General features: G+C 36.3%; 4 protein-coding genes and 1 long non-coding RNA gene across 5 annotated transcripts; 2 read left to right on the top strand and 3 right to left on the bottom strand.

Annotated features, from left to right (window-relative positions):
- Positions 1 to 310: 310 nt before the first annotated feature.
- On the bottom strand, positions 311 to 2,265 carry LOC120261631 (early nodulin-20). Its single transcript, XM_039269586.1, has 4 exons — positions 1,905 to 2,265; positions 1,704 to 1,813; positions 1,264 to 1,623; positions 311 to 711 (listed from the first exon to the last, which is right to left on the bottom strand). Exons 1-4 carry the CDS (start codon positions 2,053 to 2,055, stop codon positions 610 to 612), a joined length of 723 nt encoding a protein of 240 aa, XP_039125520.1. The 5' UTR covers positions 2,056 to 2,265; the 3' UTR covers positions 311 to 609.
- Positions 2,266 to 2,573: 308 nt separating this feature from the next.
- Positions 2,574 to 5,789, bottom strand: LOC120261632 (bZIP transcription factor 12-like). The gene is made up of 4 exons (XM_039269587.1): positions 5,167 to 5,789; positions 5,007 to 5,078; positions 4,156 to 4,185; positions 2,574 to 3,037 (listed from the first exon to the last, which is right to left on the bottom strand). Exons 1-4 carry the CDS (start codon positions 5,620 to 5,622, stop codon positions 2,957 to 2,959), a joined length of 639 nt encoding a protein of 212 aa, XP_039125521.1. The 5' UTR covers positions 5,623 to 5,789; the 3' UTR covers positions 2,574 to 2,956.
- Positions 5,790 to 8,494: 2,705 nt separating this feature from the next.
- Positions 8,495 to 9,715, bottom strand: LOC120262178. The gene is made up of 3 exons (XM_039270253.1): positions 9,585 to 9,715; positions 9,427 to 9,489; positions 8,495 to 8,742 (listed from the first exon to the last, which is right to left on the bottom strand). The coding sequence occupies exons 1-3, from the start codon at positions 9,699 to 9,701 to the stop codon at positions 8,617 to 8,619; spliced, it is 306 nt and encodes a 101-aa protein (XP_039126187.1). The 5' UTR covers positions 9,702 to 9,715; the 3' UTR covers positions 8,495 to 8,616.
- Positions 9,716 to 10,069: 354 nt separating this feature from the next.
- LOC120259819 lies at positions 10,070 to 11,951 on the top strand. Its single transcript, XR_005536348.1, has 2 exons — positions 10,070 to 10,206; positions 11,056 to 11,951. It is a non-coding gene; the product is annotated as an uncharacterized LOC120259819 (long non-coding RNA).
- A 1,923-nt stretch (positions 11,952 to 13,874) lies between these two features.
- Positions 13,875 to 20,286, top strand: LOC120260637 (transcriptional corepressor SEUSS-like). Its single transcript, XM_039268166.1, has 10 exons — positions 13,875 to 14,064; positions 14,197 to 15,803; positions 15,911 to 16,030; positions 16,255 to 16,303; positions 16,446 to 16,660; positions 16,997 to 17,065; positions 17,154 to 17,251; positions 17,821 to 17,914; positions 18,646 to 18,715; positions 18,857 to 20,286. The coding sequence occupies exons 2-10, from the start codon at positions 14,583 to 14,585 to the stop codon at positions 19,738 to 19,740; spliced, it is 2,820 nt and encodes a 939-aa protein (XP_039124100.1). The 5' UTR covers positions 13,875 to 14,064; positions 14,197 to 14,582; the 3' UTR covers positions 19,741 to 20,286.
- The last annotated feature ends 58 nt before the right edge of the window (positions 20,287 to 20,344 follow it).

The raw sequence follows: 20,344 nt of genomic DNA, 5'->3' as shown, positions 1-20,344 counted from the left end.
AGTAACACCGAGGGAATTATCAGAAAATTGTGAGAATAATAAAAGATGTATTTGGTCATAATTTTGAATTAAAGAATTTAATCCCATCTTATTCTCCCTTTAAACAGAGTTCAGAATTAAGAGTCAAAAAGCAAGCGGATGCAACAAAGTTCATTCTTAATCCAACCCAATTCAGCTCGCATCCAAACACAAATTAATTCGGTAGTGAAACAATAAATAAATCATAAAAGCAAGTACTAATAATAATAATAATAATATAACAAGGGATATAGTCCAGCATAGCAATAAAAGATTAATAATAAGAAACCAAGTACTAGTATTACATAAGAGTGGTCCATAACCTTATAATTATAATAATATATATATATATAACTAAGATGAGAAAGACGTCCTCCTACATAAAAGACATAATAATAATAATAATAATAATAATAATAATAATAATAATAATAATAATAATAAGAGATAGTCTAGCTTAGTTTAGTTAGTCCACAGTCACAGCAGCAACAGCAGCACTACGTTGTTGTGTACAAAAGCTGTTATCCAAAAAGCAAAAAGAAAAAAAAAGAAAAAAAAAAAGAAAAAAAAAGGAAATAGTGCACGCACGAGTCACGACCACACAAAAGTAAAAGACATGATGAGCAACAGCTCAACCACAAACTTAAACAACACCTGCTCCTGCTGCAACTTCCTTCCCACTCCCACTACCGCCTGCAAAGTGCATACACATTCACATTAATCATCTCAAATATTATTATCATTATTATTACTATTATTATTATTAATTTATTTTTTATTGTGCTCTTTGGATTTTTGGAAACATAAATGGTCATCTCTCCTATAAAAATATATTTGAGGTTTTCCTTTTCAAATATACGCTAGTAAATTGCTTCAGATTCTAAACCTCGGCCTCTTTGTGTGTATGTGTCTGTGAACTAAACTATTTATGAGGTATATATATATATATATATATATAATAAACGACCTTATAAATTTATTTTACAAAATGTCTATGAATTCAAACACACAAACATTTTTTTGCACTGAAACAAATCTAAATTAACTAGTTTAGATATGAAAAGTAGAAAAAAAAATCCACTTTTAGTCTATTAACAAAATGGGCATGAAAAAAAAAACACATGAACAACAACAACTGAGAAAGAAGAAACGAAAGAGAAAAAAAGAGAAAAGATGCCAAGTTTCTTTTGAGCAGTGACACAGATGAAGTAACAAAGAAAAAAAAAAAGGTCTAGTGATACAGACCTGGGAGGCATCGTCCCCACTTCCAGTGATGGGCAAAGGACGGATAGTGGCAGTGTCAGTCTCACCAGTAGGAAGAGGAACAGCAGGGTTACTGTTAATGAATGGAATCCCAGTTCCAGAATCCCCAGGAGCTGGAGAAGGCCCCAGTTCAGGCTGCAAAGAAGAAGCAGGAGAACTGGAAACCCAGCCATTAGATGGAAAAGAAGGCAACTCACCACCGGAAGTTGGTGGTGGAGCAGTGACTGGAGGAAAAGCAATGGAGGAATGAGGTGGTGTTGGGATAACCCTCACAGCCACCTTCTCGCCATTCTCACACCCTCCACTGGAGTAGTAGTAGTAACCTGGCTGAGTAGGACGCCACTGACACAATGAACTTGTTAGACATGTTAAATGTGTTACCAAAACAAAAAAGAATTGTGAAAAAAATAGAAAGTGATTACCATGAAATGGGTAGAGAAGGAGACAAGAGTGGCTTGTGAGAGGTTGCACAGTTTGAAATCCTTGTAGTTATGAAAGTGGTACAGATTCTGGAGCTTCTTATGTTTGAATACTGCAATCAAATGATAAAATGAGAAACAGAGATGCAATACTATGTAGTAGTAGTAGTAGTAGTAACATAGTAAATTCACTTATACACTTACCTAAAGAGTCTCCAACTTGAATGACAGGGGACTTCCATTGGGTGAGACCATCTAGAACTAGTGTGTCCATGGAATGAGCGCACAATGGAAAGAAGAGGAAGAGGAGAAAGAGAAGAAGTAAGGAAGCTCCCATTGTGTTGGGGGACAGCATAGCAGGGTGGGGGTTTTCACTTCCAAGGCTGAGTATATAGGGAATGGAGCAATGGGGCAAAGATTATTGGGACAAGTGCGAGAAAGTAAAAGCTGGATACCAATTGCGATGATGTTGAATACATTTGAGGCTAAAAGAAGGGAAAACTTATGCTATATAACTAAAGAAAAATCCAGCATGATTAGTATAATCAGTGAAAGTGATTATTTATCTATCAAACAAGCAGACAAAATCAAAAGGTAGGAATGGAGAAAAGGACTAAAGAGGAGTACCGTACTGGCTTTGCAGGAGAATTCAAACCGCGCCCACGCATGGGGAGATGTGTGAAAAATTTAATGCCTGCGGTTATAAAAACCCGTGAAGCTGTTGGTCATGGAGATTTAGCCAAATTAATGAAACAACATAAACAATTGAAATCAATGTACCTGTTTGAACGCCGGTGCTCTTATAGGTCTTCATTTTCTTTCCAAATGAAGGGCTTTTTTCTATACAATAGAAATCAAGCATGCATTCAGATGGACAACTAATTGTAAACAATGGATTATGAGCCATTAACAGATGCCGCTGATTAGAAGTTTAGTTACATGAGAGGGGAAAAAACAAGAAACGGGAATAGAAAAAAGTTGGGAATTTATGGAAATTATTTGTATGAGAAGGGTTCATCATTGGTGACTAATTCAGAAAGACTGCATTTGGAGAGCACCAGCTAGTTTCCCATCATTCCATCACCTGAGTGATTTTTTTTTGTCACTGCAAGTGCTTGATTTTCGCACTGTTCTTTTCAACAGCCTTGTCCCAAGGCATCCAAAAAAATCTTCTGGAGAATAGCTGCAATCACCTTAGCTCCTTCTCTGCTTTACTGGAAAGAAAAAAGAAATTGTTGTTTTTGAACTCATTTTTGCTACCATTGGGCGGAGCCAGTCCTTCGGTGCTGATATGCTGGTTTCTTCTTCTCAGTCACTGGGATCAAAGTCTTCTTCAGCTGCAGAATATTCCCAGCATTAGCCATGAATTATGGAATGGGTGTTTATGTATGTTTCAGAATAACACAGCTTCAAATAAAATGCAAAACAATAAATGTCTGCACCTCAATCATTGCAAATCATGCTATTTTTTAAAGGAACTCCATATCGCCAATAGTTTTGATTCCTTAAAAATAAAATAAAAAAAAATTATATACTTTTGGCGGTTCATGGCCAAGACTAACTATGAAGTTCTAGGTCCTCTAAAATTGAAAAAAGAAAAAAAATCTATCCAGTATCTTATGCATAGCCTGACAAGATAAAGGTCTCTAACCGCCTCAAGATCTGGACCTGTTTCTTCCATAGGAAGATAAATAACACTACAAAATTTAAGATTAATTAAATAGACCATCTTATTTTCAAATTCCAAGCATAACAACTTTTTAAAACATAAGTAAAAAATTAAGATTCAGTTTTATCACCAAAAGATACTACATGACAAGACCCGAAAGTCTTGAACCAATCCTGACAGATGTAGTTACGACACTGATCCAAAAGTGAGAGTGGGAATAACCATTGGAGATGGCCTATCCCCCCCTCCCCAACTTAAATCGAGTGCTCCGGAACTCAAAAGCTCCAATAATACAAAAAATAAAAAACCTTCAATGATGCCATTCTGACAACAAGAGGACCAGGAGAGATAGTGGAGGTCAATCATCAAAATCTATCTATTCTTAAATGGATTGAAGTTGTCTTTGTAGCAGACTAATCAAAGTCTCTAGATCTTGCCATGTCCTGTGTTAAGTCATTCTATTGAACCCAAAACAGAGATCCTCAAGTACTGATTAATACACTGATAGCTCCAAGTTTAAACCCACTGAAAACTAGCATAAACATTACGACCACATAAAACGGAAGCTTGCTAAAATGCATACTAATGGATAAAACTCATCATATATGCACACCTCAATTTACATAACCTAATCTAGACTAACCACCTCATATTGGATAAAAAGGATTGCTTGAACATTCGGATAAGCATAGTATAAATGGCAAGGCATAGGATTCATTATTCAAAAAGAAAAAATGGTAAAGAAATGGCAAGGCTAAAAAAGGATGCACACACAGAACAACATACCTGCTCAAGCCTCTCCCTTTTTTGTTCCTCCTACAAATCATAGAACAGAACACAATTTTAGTAAAATCAGTTAAAACCACTCAAACTAAAACAAGTCATGATTATCTACAAAGTATTTGAAAATTTTCAACAAATTTCATGAGCATGGTCCGAACTCCTAACAGAGCCACGCTTCTTGTGTAATCATCAATCTTAAAGAACATAGCTTCTCACATCATTAAAAAATGAAAATCACATAAGCATGCATCAGGTACTTTAATGTCTACTCAGCGAGCGAACATTTTTTTTAACAAGCCATTGCAGTTTCTTCTCAACTTCTTATGCACAAAAAACAAAAGGAGCAAGTCCACAAGATGTCCATTTTAAACTCCGAGCAAACTAACTGTCACGTTGGTCTATGAAACTCAAAACAATCACTTTAGTGTCACTTTGGTTCTCACACTACATCAAAATGTTCATTTCTATGATCTGACATTTTGTCATCTAATGGATTATTTTAACTTTCCAATAAGTTAAGATGTAAGAAGCCCTAGATAAACATATTTATCTAGCTCACTTTGGTCTCATAAATACGCTCAATGAATCCAAATGTTCTTGAACAACATCCAAATGTTTATTATGGTGCTTGAAGCCAAGAAAAATGTCAGTTTGGTCCCATAAATATGCTCACTGAATCAAGGGAACACCATTATCCCAATTCTCTCAAAATCAAATAAAAACTTCTATTCTACAAAAATTGGATTCATTATGATATCCATAAAGTTCATCAGTCATTGAAAAAAAAAAATCAACCCAAACAATCATCTCTTTCTACATTTCAAGGGAAGAAAACATCAAAATTAGAGCAATACCTGCTCCTTCAAAAGGCTAGCATTCTCCTCCTCCAACTGCGACACTAACGACTCAAGCTCCACAGTGTAGGCCTGGATCAAATGAACAAGCAATTAACATCGAAAACACTCAAACAAGAGAATTACTGATTAAGCCAAAGAATGACAAACAATGAAGAACCTGCTTCCTCTCCCTCGATCTCGCCGCCGATTCACGGTTCTTAATCATCCGCTTCTGCCGCTGCACCGCAGCCCGATCCATCGAATCCACCAAGGCCCTCTTCTTCCCCTTCTCCACTCTCCCCCCTCCCTCAACCTCATTCCCAAACCCCATCACTGCATTCTCAACCCCAACAACAGGATCCACCCCAAACACCGAATCCGACGCAACCCTCACGTCCTCCACGCTCACCGCCCCCGCCCTCGCCAAGAAGTCCTCCAACGTCATCTCCCCATCATCCCCACTCCGACCACCTGAGATCTCCCTCCAAACCTCTTCCACCGTCTTCCCCTCCGTCGCCGCGTCACCATAGACGCTACGAAACAGATCATCCATATTCATCGCACCAATTCCCTTCCCAACGAGATCCGAGCTCGTCCCCAACGAAGAGGACGTCGCCACCCGCGGCGATGCCATCCGAGTGGTCACCGGCGGCTCGGCCACGGTCACCACGGCGCCATCGTAGAGAGCTTCGAGGGTTTGGAGAGGAAAACAGAGCGGAAGTGGAGTTCCGAGATTGCTGTAAATCGGAAGTCGTGGTGAAAGTTGCTGGAATTCGTCGTTGCCGTTTTGAGTTGACTCGTTCCCGGGTTGGGTTTTGCTCACCGTCTGGTGAGAATAAGGAACCTCTCACCGCCAACAAATTATTAATTATAAATTTTACATTAATTAATGATTTTTTTCAAGATGTTAATGATTGTTTATTTTGTGGATTAGAAGAGTGTTACGTTATTAATGCATTATTGATGTATTAAAATAAAATCATGATGTTATTGATAATAGAAACATAGTCTAGGTAGTCAAGAAAGAATACAAAAATATGGAATAATGATTAATAGATTAATATATTATTGATAAATAAAATTAAATTATAGCTTGTTGATATTTATTAGTTAGTGTTTTTTGTTTGTCTAGAAATTATTTATGCAAAACATGAGAACTAAAGCTACTTTTTTTTTTAGAAGAAAAAATATAAATCAATGTACCCACCGATTTTTTTTTTAATATCACGTGACAAAAGTCACAAAACCAATCATATTTTATATCATAAAATTAATACATTAATATTTGATAGAATTTAGGTGAGGTACTTCTTCAAATGTAACAAAAGGACCACAATGAACCTCTTGTATTCAGTCACAAGATGAACGAAAGCAAAATAAACAACTAAGTCCATTTAAAGAATTGATAATGGTTTTAATTCTATAAAAAATAAAAATAAAAAATCATATGTTTTTTTTTATAGGTGTGTGCAGCTCCTGAATAAAGAGGTTTAAATCGAAAAACACGGTTAGCACAATTAAAATTAAAATCAATCTCAGTTTTCTGAGTTCTTATGGAAGTAAAACTTGTAATCATGAATTTCCGACATTCAACTAAAATTCTGGCTAATTTTCATCTTTAGTGTTAGTTGGTGCCAACTTAAAAAGTAACATCCTCTTGCTCGACTTCTAAGTAATCATTTATTATGTGTGTCAAATATTGCACTTGTTAGTTTTCTTTTGTCTCTCATCCCTTCTAAATCCTTACATATATACAATTTTTCCTTAATTTTAATATATTCAAGATTTATTTATTTATAATAAATAAATAAATAGATACATGCATAAAACATGGCACTTGTGATTCACCTAACTCCATAAAATACACGTTTGCAAATTTAGTAACACAAGTTATACAAAAGGGAATTCAAACTCTTGCAAGCTCTCATAAAGTTAGGGAATCATTGATGTCATCTTCATTCTTCTTTAAGTACATTGACAATACAATAGCAACAAAACTCTAATTCAACTTCTCTAGTACCATGTCGTGTCTATTTCCCCAATGAAATAAAAGGATAAGTTATAAGTATATTTTTTATAAAAAATAAAAGTTTAAATAAATATATTTAATAAAATATAAGTTATTATTTAAAATTTAAAAGATTTATCTTCAAATATTTTATTTTCGGCGTTGTCTTTCTCAAAAAAAAAAAATATATATTTTATTTTATTGATATTATTAAGTTAGAATAATTTTTTTTCTTTAACCTAATATTTTTAAAATGCCTCCAACCTCACATTCTAATTGTCAAATCAAGCACCATCTTATTGTGTTTTAAAAAAAAAATTAAATGAACTACTGAATAACTATTAAAAAGCTCACAATTCAGAGTTTTATTAATTATAAAAAACGATGGTGAAATAATAAAAAAAATTTTGATTTCAAAACTTGTCAGTAGTAATAATAGTAATAGATCGGTAGTTGCAAGTGCAGACTCACAACTTAAACCTCTAATACTCGACTAAGATTACGTGAATCACACGATTAATTCAGTATTTTCTCAAAAGTTTTAAAAAAAAATGCACCAATTGAAAGTAGCTATATAATTAATTAGTGGTTTATCATATCTAGATATAAATTCGAGCTTCGTTCTTGTGGAGGGTAGTTAAAAAGAAAATTTATGTTTTGATCGCATCATAATTTTTCCCAATAACTCAAGCATCATGATGATGTAACATGTCAACAAAGCTAGTGTAGTCATAAAAGATTCTATCCACCTCCAAGCCTTGTCCACAACAATACTCTATTGCAACTTGCATAAAAATAATCAAAACATGCAATTAGCTAGGATATATATATATATATATATATATATTAACATGTGAACAAGCCACACAGATATTAAACTATACTCTATTTATGGAACGTACATTAACATTAAAATATCACACACACTCATCCTATATGATGGGAGACCCTGTGGCACTACTACGCTTATGGCATTTTGATTCTAAGTATTGAGTTTGCTGCATGTGGCCTTACATGGTATAGAACCAATGCCATTAGATCAAAGATCTTTTGACAATTAGAAAAGTTCTATAATGATCTTATACTGCTTTTAAAACTAACTACAATAACAAATCAAGAACACTCAACTCAGAATCTCTTGCTTAAGAGGGTGTCCCAAAAAAAGACACAAAAATAGAGCGAAAAGAGTGGACGAAGTAAAACAACATTAGTTTTTATTCCAACACATAACTCATCTTGTTTTCTCCACTAATTACACATTTTGTAAATTTCCTTAATCAAGTTCACATTCAAAATTACCATATATATACATAATTCTATGATGATTTTCTTGATACAAGCTTTCAAATTACACACGTTAACGAGTCAATCTTCGCATAAACCATGTATATTCACTTGGTATGAATGATTCTAATGTTCCCATTCATATTCCAATCTTTACAAGAATAATTAATTCTCATAGAATTTACATGAGTGCATCAATCAAAGACCAAATTAATTAACAGAAAAAAAACAAGAACAAAAACACACTCACATATACATAAGCATACACATTCTTCATCAAATTAAGCATTGAATTGAAGAAACAACAAAAGGAGTCTCTGAAAATGCATGCCTTAACTAAAAAGGGGCAGTTACAATGTCTCTCAAATCCCTTAACACTCCAACATTCTCACTCTCACCATCATCATACTCCAAGTCCATCAAATCCATCTCTTTCTTAACACCAAACACAGGTTGCATACCCTGCAAATCAATCAAAACACATATTCTAGATAAGCTTATATACTTTAATATTCAAATTATCTACTCTAATTAATAATACGCTATACGATACATGCTAGTTTATTTTAACTAATTATTTTGTAAATAAACTAAATTCTAATACCGCATTAGATCCAAATCAGATATATTATTTGCTAACTTTTGATTCAATTTTTAAATATATTAATATCCTTATATTTTAAACATGCATTATTATTATTAATCTATCACTTAACACCAAACACAGATTGCATATATACCTTGCAAATCAATCAAAACACAGCTTTCAAAGCTCATTCATCAAAACACACACACACACACATATGAGAGACCCAAACTTGCATATTCAAATTCACATCTTCCAAAGATATGGTAATCTTACATGTTAATCTATTTTAATAACTCGTTTGCAGCAAACAAGCCAAACAAACTGAATTCTAATACTACCATGCATATTAGATATAAATTAGAAACGATCCAAACACATCATATATACCCAATTCAACCTAAAATATATCAATAACTTCATACATTAAACATATATTATTATAACTTTTAACACCAAAATGAAAAGTTAATTGCACGCCCTGCAAATCAATCCAAACACAATGCTTTCAAAGTTCAATCATCAAAACACACTAACAAAACCAAACCAGAAGCTCTCACCTCAGTGAAAACCTCCATAGCTTCTTCTATTGTTCTGGTACTCAAAATACACATTGCTGCCTCCTGAAAACATGAACAAAAACCAGCATTAATTAATACCACAAACTGAAAAAAAGAAAAAAAAAAACCATATGAAAAACATATGATTAATGAATGACCCTTGCAAACTGAAGTTGTTCAAGAGTAAGAGTTAAAGGCTCAAACTCAATAGAAGACGTTCTCTCCATTCTCATCTCAGAACAAGTTCTCATTCTCTCCGTTTTCTCTGTTTTCATTTTCTTCGTTATTAACGTCCGCATGGAGATCTCTTCCCAGGTGCTTTAAATAGGGAAATTTAGTTGGCCAAACCGACACGTGACAATGAACTTGTGAGATATTTTTGTACACGTGTCATTGACTTTGCTGTTCCCATGCTACGTGTCGGTCACTAAAAAAAAGTTTGGTTGGAAATTGTTGTCCTTGACCCGAATGCCGACAAGGACACGTTTTGTCATTTAGGCCTCTTAAGCCAGATCAGCAACTTTGTCTTATTCGCATCTCCGTCCGTCCAATCAGGCGTCGAAACGTAGGGGGATATCGTTTTCTTAAACAGTTCCGCGGGTGAGATTGGTCCACTTTTATTTTTTTTTAAGAAAAATTTTATTTTCTTGTTTTATTTGAACAAGAAACCGCAATCTTGAATCCTTTCTGTCTCTCCCCGCCGGCGACGAAGTTCTAGTCGCCGGTGGATCGCCGTCCGCCGGGAATGGAACTCTCTGCATCATAGTTGATGATCTTTAGGTGATGTGTTCATTATCTCTTCTGATTCTTTCTTTGATGTTTGGATGGATTTTTATTTTTTTTTGGGGTTTTGAATGGATTAATGAGCATGATTTATGACTCTGTTTTGCTAATCAAAGTTGAGTTGTTTATGAAATTCATGGATATCTTGAAGGATTGCATGATAGATGTTTCAATTTCCTCTTCATGGATCCATTTTTTTTCTGAAATTCATGATGTATTTAGTATTTTTCTTTGTTAAAATACAATGCTGTAGTACTGTTACTAGTCCATAATTAAAGCTCAATTAGTAGTGGTAGATGGATTTTTTTTTTTTCTAGGTTAATGATTGATTGCTTAGTTTTTTCTCCTTTTTAGGTTTTGTTTTGGATTATGTACATTGTATTTGATAATCTTTAGGCATTGCAATCAGTGCTCTGTTTTTGTTGCATTTTAATTGTTCATGTATCTTATCTAGGAAATGTTTCTTATTTAAAATCAAAATGTTATCTTGCCAACATTCTTAATGCATCATCAGTGACATGCACAGTTGTGTGTTCATATATTATTTCTATTGCAACTTGTTAATAATCATCGATGCACACTGAAATCATAAATGTTTGCCCTTACTACACTTTGTTTGTCTTGAATCAATTCATATGTTCTTTTGGGAGCCTTAGATTATGCCATTGCTTGTCCGCATTGCGTTCATTTGCATTATTTTTGGATTGTATGTGGTTCATGTATATAACAATGAGGTGTCGGAGTCTTTTACATTGTGATTTCTTATTCATGATCTTGGTCATCAATGTCTCACAACTTTCGATGATCAATGAGTTTCTTGTGACACACTTTTGTTACAATAATCAGTTGGGCATCTTCTTCCTTCTTTTAGGCTCTTTGATTCAGAGAAATATTATGGTATGATTTTGGTCACAATTGTTACTATTCTAGTTTCGTACCTCAATGTCATTATTGATGATGGATTAAGGTTAGGAATACCGGCCATCCATGGTTATTTGATCAAGTTCTAGGTGCACTTGTATTGAAATAAATTGATAGAAAAATAAAATATTTGATACATGAATAGAGTGCTTCGCGCACGGAACTTATTTGGTTTATAGCATAAGATATTTTCGTAAATAGGACGTTGGGACCATATGACGTGTTATTTTTCTTGAATATACAAGGAACATTAATATAATATAAATACTAACCGTATCTCTATTATTGAATAATTAACAACTGAAAGTTTCTTGGAATTTGCTTGGACTAGCATCTAATGCTCCATTGCTATCTACAATCTTGATTTGTTTTGTAGCCAGAATTGCCAGTCCTGGCAAAATGAAACTCTCAGCAAAAACAAAGGTAGTTTAGACTAAAACCCAGGACAGCATTGATGCATTATTATACCAGCACCCAACTGTCTGAATTGGTTGTTGTCCATTACTTTAAAGTGCATCCTTAAATCTAATTGTACTTTTTTTCTGGGCATTCTGCTTTAGTTTGTATCAATGCCAGCTTATCCCTATGCTGTGTTCTGATCAGGCTACCATAAAGAAATCCTCTCAGACCCCATCCTTTTTGACTAAATGACTGGTTGTGCTAATTCACTCTTTAATTAACCAATCTTCATCCTCCTACTGTATGTACAATTTGATCTTGTTTTTATGCTTTGACATTTACTACTAATTCTTTACCAACTTTCATTTGTAACTTTATCTATTAGTGTTGAAATCTTGACATTCATTTGTTGTTTTGTTTAAGATGGACTACTTGTTTTATATGCTGTGTGGGTTGTTAAAAAATACACTACACTTTTTTGGTTATGGTATGTGTAATGAATGGTTTAACAATGGTTAATTTAGTTGTATTTTTGAAGTGTATGTAAGATTAAATGATTGATAATTTCTAGAAAGAGGTGTGTATGTGAGGCCCATACAGACAAAGAGTTTGTTATGGAATCAGCTCAGACGTCATCTCAATTGCAACAGCCAAACACTACCAACTTCTAATCTTCACTGATGGCCGTTAGATTTGATCCTTTCAGTCAACGGCCCAGATCACTCCACATCTCTCATCACTCTCATGCATGTATGTATGTCAATATTGTGTCATGTCATGTTATGTATGTGCTGATGATGATGATGATGATGATGATGATGGTGATGATGATGATGTGAAGATGGGGGCACATGGGGGACCATGACGGTTATCTTTAGGCCCCGGGGTCCATCGGATGTCTACTGGGGGCCTGGCCCTCGTGCCCTAGGTGACCTTGAATTCCCATTTTACCCCTATTTCTTTATTAATCAGCTTGTTCTCTTGCTCCTCCGGTGAACTCACCTCTTTCTCTCACATCTAGTCAAATCATTTTTTTTTATCAAATTTTTTTTTATTCTAAATGAGTGATTAAACCGTAAAAAAACAGTAGCATGAATAGATTTTTTATGACAAAAAAAAAGTCTATTTATATGTGGATGTGTAAGTGTTAGAATCATTTGTATGTAATTATTTAGATTTTTAAAAATATAAAAATATGTTTTTATTTGTGATTTCAGTTCTCAGTATTTATTAAAGATTTTAACAAAATTTTGGTTATTAATAGATTAACTATGAAATATTCTAACAAAATTTTGATTATCAATAGATTAATTGTTCGTTGGTTTTTAATTGTAATTAATTTACTGTTTTAGTTTTATTTAAGGAAGGTGTAAAAAGTGTATTTTTAAATTTATATATTAAAATATTTATTGGGTGGTGTTCATAACTCGGTGGAACCAGCGATCAGGATCATGATTATGATCGGACGGTCATTAGAGTAGGAGGTTTGGGCGGTGTGTGTATCCTTCTTATATGAGGGTAATTTAGTCATTTCACAAAAAGGGCCAAATGCAGGGATTTATTTATGCTGTTTTAATGGCTGTACCATGATAAACAATCTGTAAACTGGTGTTTCCAATCAGAGAATGACGCGTGTTAAAGAGTCAGAATAACTCATAATTGAAATTACGCAAATGCACATTCCCTTTATTTATTTATTTATTTATATACCGTGAAAGTTTAATTTTCGCCGAAAACATTGAAATTATGATTTGATATTAAAAATTAGAAGAATTTTAATTAATTAAAAAAGTTAATAATATTATTCAAAAGTTAATAACATCGGTCTCATGTTTACACTTTATGAGTTGGTGAAAATTAAAAAATAAAATAAAATAAAATCAAGGTGGTTGTGAAACAAAAATTAAAGGCTAAAGCCATCCATTCCCATGTGTATCTTATGGGAAAACTTTAGCTTGAAAAGTTTGAGAATATATTCATTCATTCAGGAAATCAACATTTTACTTGTGAAAATTAAAATATTTCATTAGAAAAGATTAAATAAATCAGATAACAAAACAGACATTAAATAAAAAACCAGACCGAAGTCAGCCGACCCGAGTTGAACCGCCGTCACAAGTTGCCTCGAGATCAGCATTCGTTAGTAATCGGATGGAAAGATGTAGGGCCATGAATGAATTGGATGGATCTATTGAGAGATGATGATGGATGGATGGATGGATGGGTATGATGTTATGTGAGATGGTGATGAGCGGCCATGATGATGAGTAGAAGAACAAGCTTTGACTAATTTTAGAGAGAGAAAAATAAACCATATCTAATAAAACTTTGACGTCCGCTATGACCGATCTTTCTCTCTCTCTTCTTTCTCTTTCTCTCTCTGGTTCTCTTCTTCCCCGGTGGAGACGAAACCAAGCTAGTTTTTTACTGAAATCCAAAGCTTGATGGAACCCTAACCCTAGAGTTTAGAGCAGCAGTGCGAGGTTGAGAAGAAGTGGGAGTGAAGTAGTAGGCTTTGGGAGTTGTTATTTACGAGTAAGTAGTCGATTCGTCTTCATATCTGTTTATGGTTTTTGATGGTGAGAATCTGGGAGGAATTGTGGTTCTGGTTGCCGATCGAAGGTGTTTTTACAGCATGCTGAATATTTGGGCGGGTTTGTGCTTCAGGTTTCGGCGCGCCAAGTGGAAAAGATCGGATTTTTAGCTTTGCTTGAAGTTTTTGTTTCCATTTCTGGTTTTTTTTTCACTTCTTTTCTGTTGTTTTTTTTTTGTTCTTCTCGCGTATCCTGGATATCATATTCGTTCTGTTGTTATTTATGGAAAAGAAAAGAGGGGAATAAGACAGAGTCTCGGGGGGTGAGGGATTTGCTGAGCGTTCCTAAAAGTAGATTCCGGAACTGGTTTTGGAATCCCTAGCATGTTGAGAAGTGGAGCTTCTTGGTTGAATTTCTATTTTTTGTGCTTCTTTTGATGCTAAATCTGATAGGCCATGTTGATTTAGTTGGGAAAGATTTCAACTTTTTGAGGCTTGTTTATAGTTTTTGATTGCTCCGATGGTGCCTTCTGGGCCTCCGACGCCTGGCGGGGCTCAGTCAGTCACCCCGTCGTTGCTCCGGTCCAACTCCTCCATTCTCAGTGGAGGGCAACAACCGGGCTCCATGCCATCCCAGCCCCCATTCTCTTCTCTTGTATCCCCTCGAACCCAATTCAACAGTAACAACAATAACAGCATGAACTTGCTTGGTAACATGGCCAATGTCTCTTCTTTGCTTAACCCTTCCTTTGGGAATGGAGTACCCGGCCCCAATGCTGGGTTCTCTGGTGCTCAGACTCTTCAGCACCGAGCAAATCTTGGTGTTGTAGGTGGTGGTGGAAGCAGTGCTGTTGATATGGTTGGTGCTTCAGAGACCGATCCACTTTCTTTCGCGTCTGCATCCACTGCTGCTCAGGGACAGCAGCACTTTCAGAACACTGCTGGTAATCAGCTTGGCCAGGACCATTTGCAGTCTCAGCAGCTTGATGGTGTGCAAAGCTTTCAGCAACAGTTCAATGCCCAGCATGGCCAGCCTCAACCTCAGCTTCGCGGAGCAATGGGCGGCGTGGGCAACTTGGCTCCTGTTAAAATGGAACCACAGATGGGTCCTGTTAAGTTGGAGACTCAGATGGGTCCTGGCGACCAGAACGGTCCGCAGCAGCAGTTGCAATCTTTGCACGGAAATATGGGTGCAGCGATGAAGATGGAGCACCAACAACAGCAGTTACAATCTTTGCATGGTGGTATGGGTGCGATGAAGATGGAGTCACAGCAGCAGCTACAATCTATGAGGGGTAGCATTGGTGGTGTGAAGATAGAGCCTCAGCAACTTCAGTCTTTGAGAAACCTTGGACCAGTTAAGCTTGAACAATCACATTCAGACGCATCGTTATTTTTGCAGCAGCAACAACAGCAACAACAACAACAACAGCATCAGCAGCAGCTGTTGCAGCTGTCGAGGCAATCCTCTCAAGTTGCACATGCTGCCCAGATGAATCTCCTGCAGCAGCAGCAGCAGCAGCGGATCCTGCAGATGCAGCAACATCAGCATCAACAACAACAACAACAGCAGCATCAACAGATTCTCAAGTCGATACCTCAGCAACGGACACCTTTGCAACAGCAGCTACTTCAGCAGGGTCTTCCTCTGAGATCTCAAGTGAAACCTAATATATATGAGCCTGGGATGTGTGCTCAACGCTTGACGCATTACATGTATCACCAACAACATAGACCAGAGGTAAACCTGTCGTATTCTTTATGTCTAGTGTGGTCATAGTTTGGGGGTGTATGAAGAAGGAATCTCCTTTGTTTTCTGGTTGTCTCAGCCCTTTATTTGTTCTGCAGGATAACAATATTGACTTCTGGAGAAAATTTGTGGCTGAGTATTTTGCTCCTAATGCCAAGAAAAGGTGGTGTGTCTCTCTCTATGCGAGTGGCCGCCAAACCACTGGTGTTTTTCCTCAGGTATGATCAGCTAAGAAAGATGTCTTCTAAAATTCAGTGGCTTGTGGCTTGCTTTACGGCTATTGACTTGGTGTTTTTAGTTTTTTCTTTATTTAGTATTTTCATTTATGGGCTATGCTTGAATAAGTTTACTGGGGTTTTCTATCCGAGCTACAATCATTTGTTTCCTTTCCTATGTAGATTTGTATATGCAAGGCTTTTAAATTTTATTTGCAAATTTGCAGGATGTTTGGCATTGTGAAATATGCAATCGCAAGCCTGGCCGTGGGTTTGGTATGTATCACCTGGTGTCAAGTTACTCATCAATTATCATGATTATCACTCTTGAAATTTAGTCTATGCCTTTATGGTTTTCTGCTTGTTGTCTCTCGTCTTCTACAATATTGCTTCAATTTGACCTTTTTTCTGGTTTCAGAAACGACAGTTGAGGTTCTGCCAAGGTTATGCCAAATCAAATATGCTAGTGGTACTCTGGAGGAACTTCTTTATGTTGATATGCCTCATGAGACTCAGAGCCCATCAGGTCAAATTGTGCTCGATTATGCTAAAGCAATTCAAGAGAGTGTGTTTGAGCAGCTGCGCGTAGTACGTGATGGGCAGCTTCGCGTTGTTTTTAATCCAGATTTAAAGGTGAGAGATTTCATTGTTTGAAATATTATACTCTGCAGCCGTTTTGTTAATACCCTGGCAAAATTATTCTTCAAAAGTGAGCATTTAGGTTTAGTGCATTCTTCTTCCCATTTTGTCTTCTGGACATCTTATAATGTGATGGCACAAGACCAATAAACACATAGAATTGGTTGTGTAGTAGACTGATGTGCACTTATCGTGGTATCTATAGAAACTGTAAGCAATCAATAAAACATGTTCCATTCATGCATATGAGGTGTGCACCAAGTGTAGCTACATTAATGAATTCCTCTTTTGGTGTGGCATGTGACTTATTTTATTTTACTTTGGGGCTAGATTGCTTCTTGGGAGTTTTGTGCTAGGCGACATGAGGAGCTTATACCTCGGAGGCTGATAATACCTCAGGTATGCTTTTTTGCGACATAGATAGGACTCTGAATTTTGTCTCTTAAAATCTGGCATTGAGACGATGAGGGCTTGTTTCTTCTTGCAGGTTAGTCAACTTGGGGCAGTTGTACAAAAATATCACTCAGCTACACAGAATGCATCATCTAGCTTGTCTGCTCAAGAGCTACAAAATAGTTGCAATTCGTAAGTTAATTCTTATATTTCTACTTAATTATTGTATTCTTTAAACCTTTTTAATTTAGTTCTGTATGCTGTGACTTATTATATTCTATGCAAAACAAAATTACGGGTGAGTTACAAGCATAAAAAAAGTTCCTTTGCTTCATATCTTGTTGTCCCATGTAATTGTCTTTTAACCCTTGTCATGTGGATACACTTGGTCTTCCTAAAATTAAAGATTTTGCTTATATGCGAGTTAGAAGTTTTGCTATCACACTATTTGTGATAGTAGTCTTGACTGTGGTAATATGCAGCTTTTAAGGCTTCCTTACTTATTATTTGTCTAAAGAATCTGTATGGTGTGCCTGTGGGGAATAGGGAGAAGACTCAGACCATTGACTTTTATCATTAGCATGTAACGCACCTGTCATTTTCTTTGTTTTTATGTCATGCTTTTGAAGCTATATTTCAGTTAATTCCCTGAGTTCTCACATTCTATTTGTATGATTGAGTTTTACATGTTGCATTCTTTTACAGTGGGGTTATTTTTTGTGTATTTAATATCCTGAGTTGGAATTTGAATTGTATTACAGATTTGTAGCTTCTGCTCGTCAATTAGCTAAAGCTTTGGAGGTGCCTCTCGTGAATGATTTAGGATACACAAAAAGATATGTTCGCTGCCTTCAGGTGTGTCATTTTGTTGCTACTTTATATTCCAATTGGTCTATGAATTAAATTCTCATCCTGACAGGCAATAGCAATTTTTTCTGTTCTATCATTGCCATGTCTGACGCCATGATTTTTCTTTATTATTTTTGTGGGATCGAAGGGGACTGGTTATGTTTTCCCGTACTTATTCCTTACGAATAAATGAATGCATAATATCATCTCCTGCAATGCATTAAGGTTATTCAAATGTTTTGACATTTGATTCAAGTGCAGTAACTGTTGGCAGTCCTGCTTTACATTTGATGGGATCATTTCCTCAGGCAATCAAGCAATCTATTTCTTCAACTTCGCTCCTTTCAATTTTGTTTGTTTATGCTTATATACATTATTGAGGATTTGATTTATTTTTGGATTTTTTAGTCATGTGTTGAGGTTTATGTATCATTTTGCTTGGCTTGCTATTTAGATTGATTATTCAGTATCTTGTCAATTTTGTGGCACCAAAATATTTCAGACCAGATTGATTACTTGTCATATTGTTGTTATATTGGTGCATTCTACATAATTTTGGATTGTTTATTTTTTCTACCTAGTGTTGTTTTTACCTTTTATTAGAATATTTTGTTGTTAGTAAATTACACATCTGCTCGATATCTGGGAAATTGATGTCATATTACAACTGATTTGTTTCTTGATACATTGATTATTCTTTATTTGAACTTGTTCCCTCCAATACTCTCATTCTGCAGATATCAGAGGTGGTAAATTGCATGAAGGATCTTATCGACTACAGCAGAGAAACCGGAACTGGACCTATGGGTTAGCAGCTTCCTCCTTTTTTTCTTTTCTTCTGTCGGAATGCGTCTACATGAACTTTTCTGTTTCGATCTTAGTTTACTAGTGGATTTCCGTTTTTAGACTTCAAACTTGATAGACCTATCTGTTTGCTTCATCGAACAGATAGCCTGATTAATTTTCCTCGAAAGACTTCTGGTTCATCCGCCCTTCGAGCTCACCAAGCTCAACAAACAGAGGAGCAGCAGCAAGGGATGGCTCAAAACTCGAACCACAATGAGCAGAGCTCTGCACATCCTGTGGGTGTACCACTTACTGCAGGAAGCAATGGTGTTGTTGGAGTGAACAATTCTATTAATGTCCCATCATCCACTCCAACATCTGGTGCTACTGTTGCCAGTCTGCTCCATCAGAACTCGATGAATTCCCGGCAAGAAAACCCGATGAGTTCTGTGAACAGCCCATACACTGGTAACACCGTCCAAATCCCATCGTCTGGCTCATCAACTTCACTGCCGCCATCCCAACCCAATCCGTCTTCCCCGTTTACATCACCTTCGACATCCAATAACACTACTCTACCAAATATGGCAACGATGCAACCTCCGTCAACGCAGCCCCAGTCCCATGATGCAGATCACAACGATCCTCAGAGCTCAGTGCAGCAGATTCTACATGAGATGTTGATGTCATCTGGTGCAAGTACATTGGGGAATGAGGTGAAGGGAATGGCGCAATCACTGAACGGAGGGAACTGCTTGGTCGGAAATGGGATGACCAACAATTCTGGTATCAGTGGAATGGCAAGTTTCGGTAACATGGGCGGACTCGGTCCAACAGCAACGACGAGCGGCATAAGAGCAGCAATGGCCAACAATGCCACTGCAATGACGGTAAACGGGCGGATAGGTATGAACCAAATCTCACAAGATCCATCAGCCATGAACCATCAACAAATGGAAGTGAGCAACCGGCTTCTTGGCGGGCTCGGATCGGTCAATAGCTTCAATAACCTTAACCTTCAGTATGACTGGAAGACATCTCCGTAGAATCAGAAACAAAAAAGTTTTGCCATCAATCTACATGAACTCAATGTAAGTTCGGTTCGAGTGTGCGCATCCCCCCCTCGGTTGGTTTCCCGCGGCCCCGCGTTCTCTCTGTACTGATCTGAAAGAAAGCAAACATATAGTTTTAACTTGATCCCGGTCTAGTTCTCGTGCCTTCATGCCCGTCATCGGTTAACAGTTATTTCTAAGGCGTCTTTCTTTGTTCCGATATGATGATATATGACGACAATACCGATGCCGATGAGCTTTAACAAATGGTTGAACAGAAATACATGTTGCAAGGCAGAGTGATGGGTGGTTCTTGCTTCCATTTTCTCTGTACTTTGAGGAGGCATGAATTGTAAACCAGCATAAGAGTGATCTCTTCTTCTTCTTCTTCTTCTTCTTGTTCTTATGATTGAAAAGGTGATGATCAGTGAAATCAGTTTCTATAGTAACTCTAGTGAGATGTTTTCTTGTGAATATTTGATCTTTTGAACAATATCCACTGGATATGAAAAACTATGTAATATCACTCTTCCTTTTTCACTCTTTTTTTTTTAATTATTATTTTATTTTCTACTTTTACTGATTCAATGTTTCAAAG

This window comes from Dioscorea cayenensis, chromosome 5, assembly GCF_009730915.1.
Source record: "Dioscorea cayenensis subsp. rotundata cultivar TDr96_F1 chromosome 5, TDr96_F1_v2_PseudoChromosome.rev07_lg8_w22 25.fasta, whole genome shotgun sequence".
NCBI classification, from domain to species: Eukaryota; Viridiplantae; Streptophyta; class Magnoliopsida; order Dioscoreales; family Dioscoreaceae; genus Dioscorea; species Dioscorea cayenensis.
Note: the sequence above shows the minus strand (reverse complement) of the source record. Positions and strands in the feature narration are given on the sequence as shown.

Bases quoted from the DNA above. Each gene is read 5' to 3' on its own strand.
- LOC120260637 (XM_039268166.1), top strand. From the start codon at position 14,583: ATGGTGCCTTCTGGGCCTCCGACGCCTGGCGGGGCTCAGTCAGTCACC. The intron at 15,804-15,910 runs GTAAACCTGTCG...TTTGTTCTGCAG, and splicing joins ACCAACAACATAGACCAGAG to GATAACAATATTGACTTCTG. The intron at 16,031-16,254 runs GTATGATCAGCT...GCAAATTTGCAG, and splicing joins CCACTGGTGTTTTTCCTCAG to GATGTTTGGCATTGTGAAAT.
- LOC120261631 (XM_039269586.1), bottom strand. From the start codon at position 2,055: ATGCTGTCCCCCAACACAATGGGAGCTTCCTTACTTCTTCTCTTTCTC. The intron at 1,624-1,703 runs GTAATCACTTTC...TCATTGTGTCAG, and splicing joins CCTTCTCTACCCATTTCATG to TGGCGTCCTACTCAGCCAGG. The intron at 712-1,263 runs GTCTGTATCACT...TGCACTTTGCAG, and splicing joins GTGGGGACGATGCCTCCCAG to GCGGTAGTGGGAGTGGGAAG.
- LOC120262178 (XM_039270253.1), bottom strand. From the start codon at position 9,701: ATGAAAACAGAGAAAACGGAGAGAATGAGAACTTGTTCTGAGATGAGA. The intron at 9,490-9,584 runs GTCATTCATTAA...TCATGTTTTCAG, and splicing joins AACAACTTCAGTTTGCAAGG to GAGGCAGCAATGTGTATTTT. The intron at 8,743-9,426 runs GTGAGAGCTTCT...ATTGATTTGCAG, and splicing joins CTATGGAGGTTTTCACTGAG to GGTATGCAACCTGTGTTTGG.
- LOC120261632 (XM_039269587.1), bottom strand. From the start codon at position 5,622: ATGGCATCGCCGCGGGTGGCGACGTCCTCTTCGTTGGGGACGAGCTCG. The intron at 5,079-5,166 runs GTTCTTCATTGT...CATTTGATCCAG, and splicing joins GATCGAGGGAGAGGAAGCAG to GCCTACACTGTGGAGCTTGA. The intron at 3,038-4,155 runs GTATGTTGTTCT...AATATTCTGCAG, and splicing joins AAAGGGAGAGGCTTGAGCAG to CTGAAGAAGACTTTGATCCC.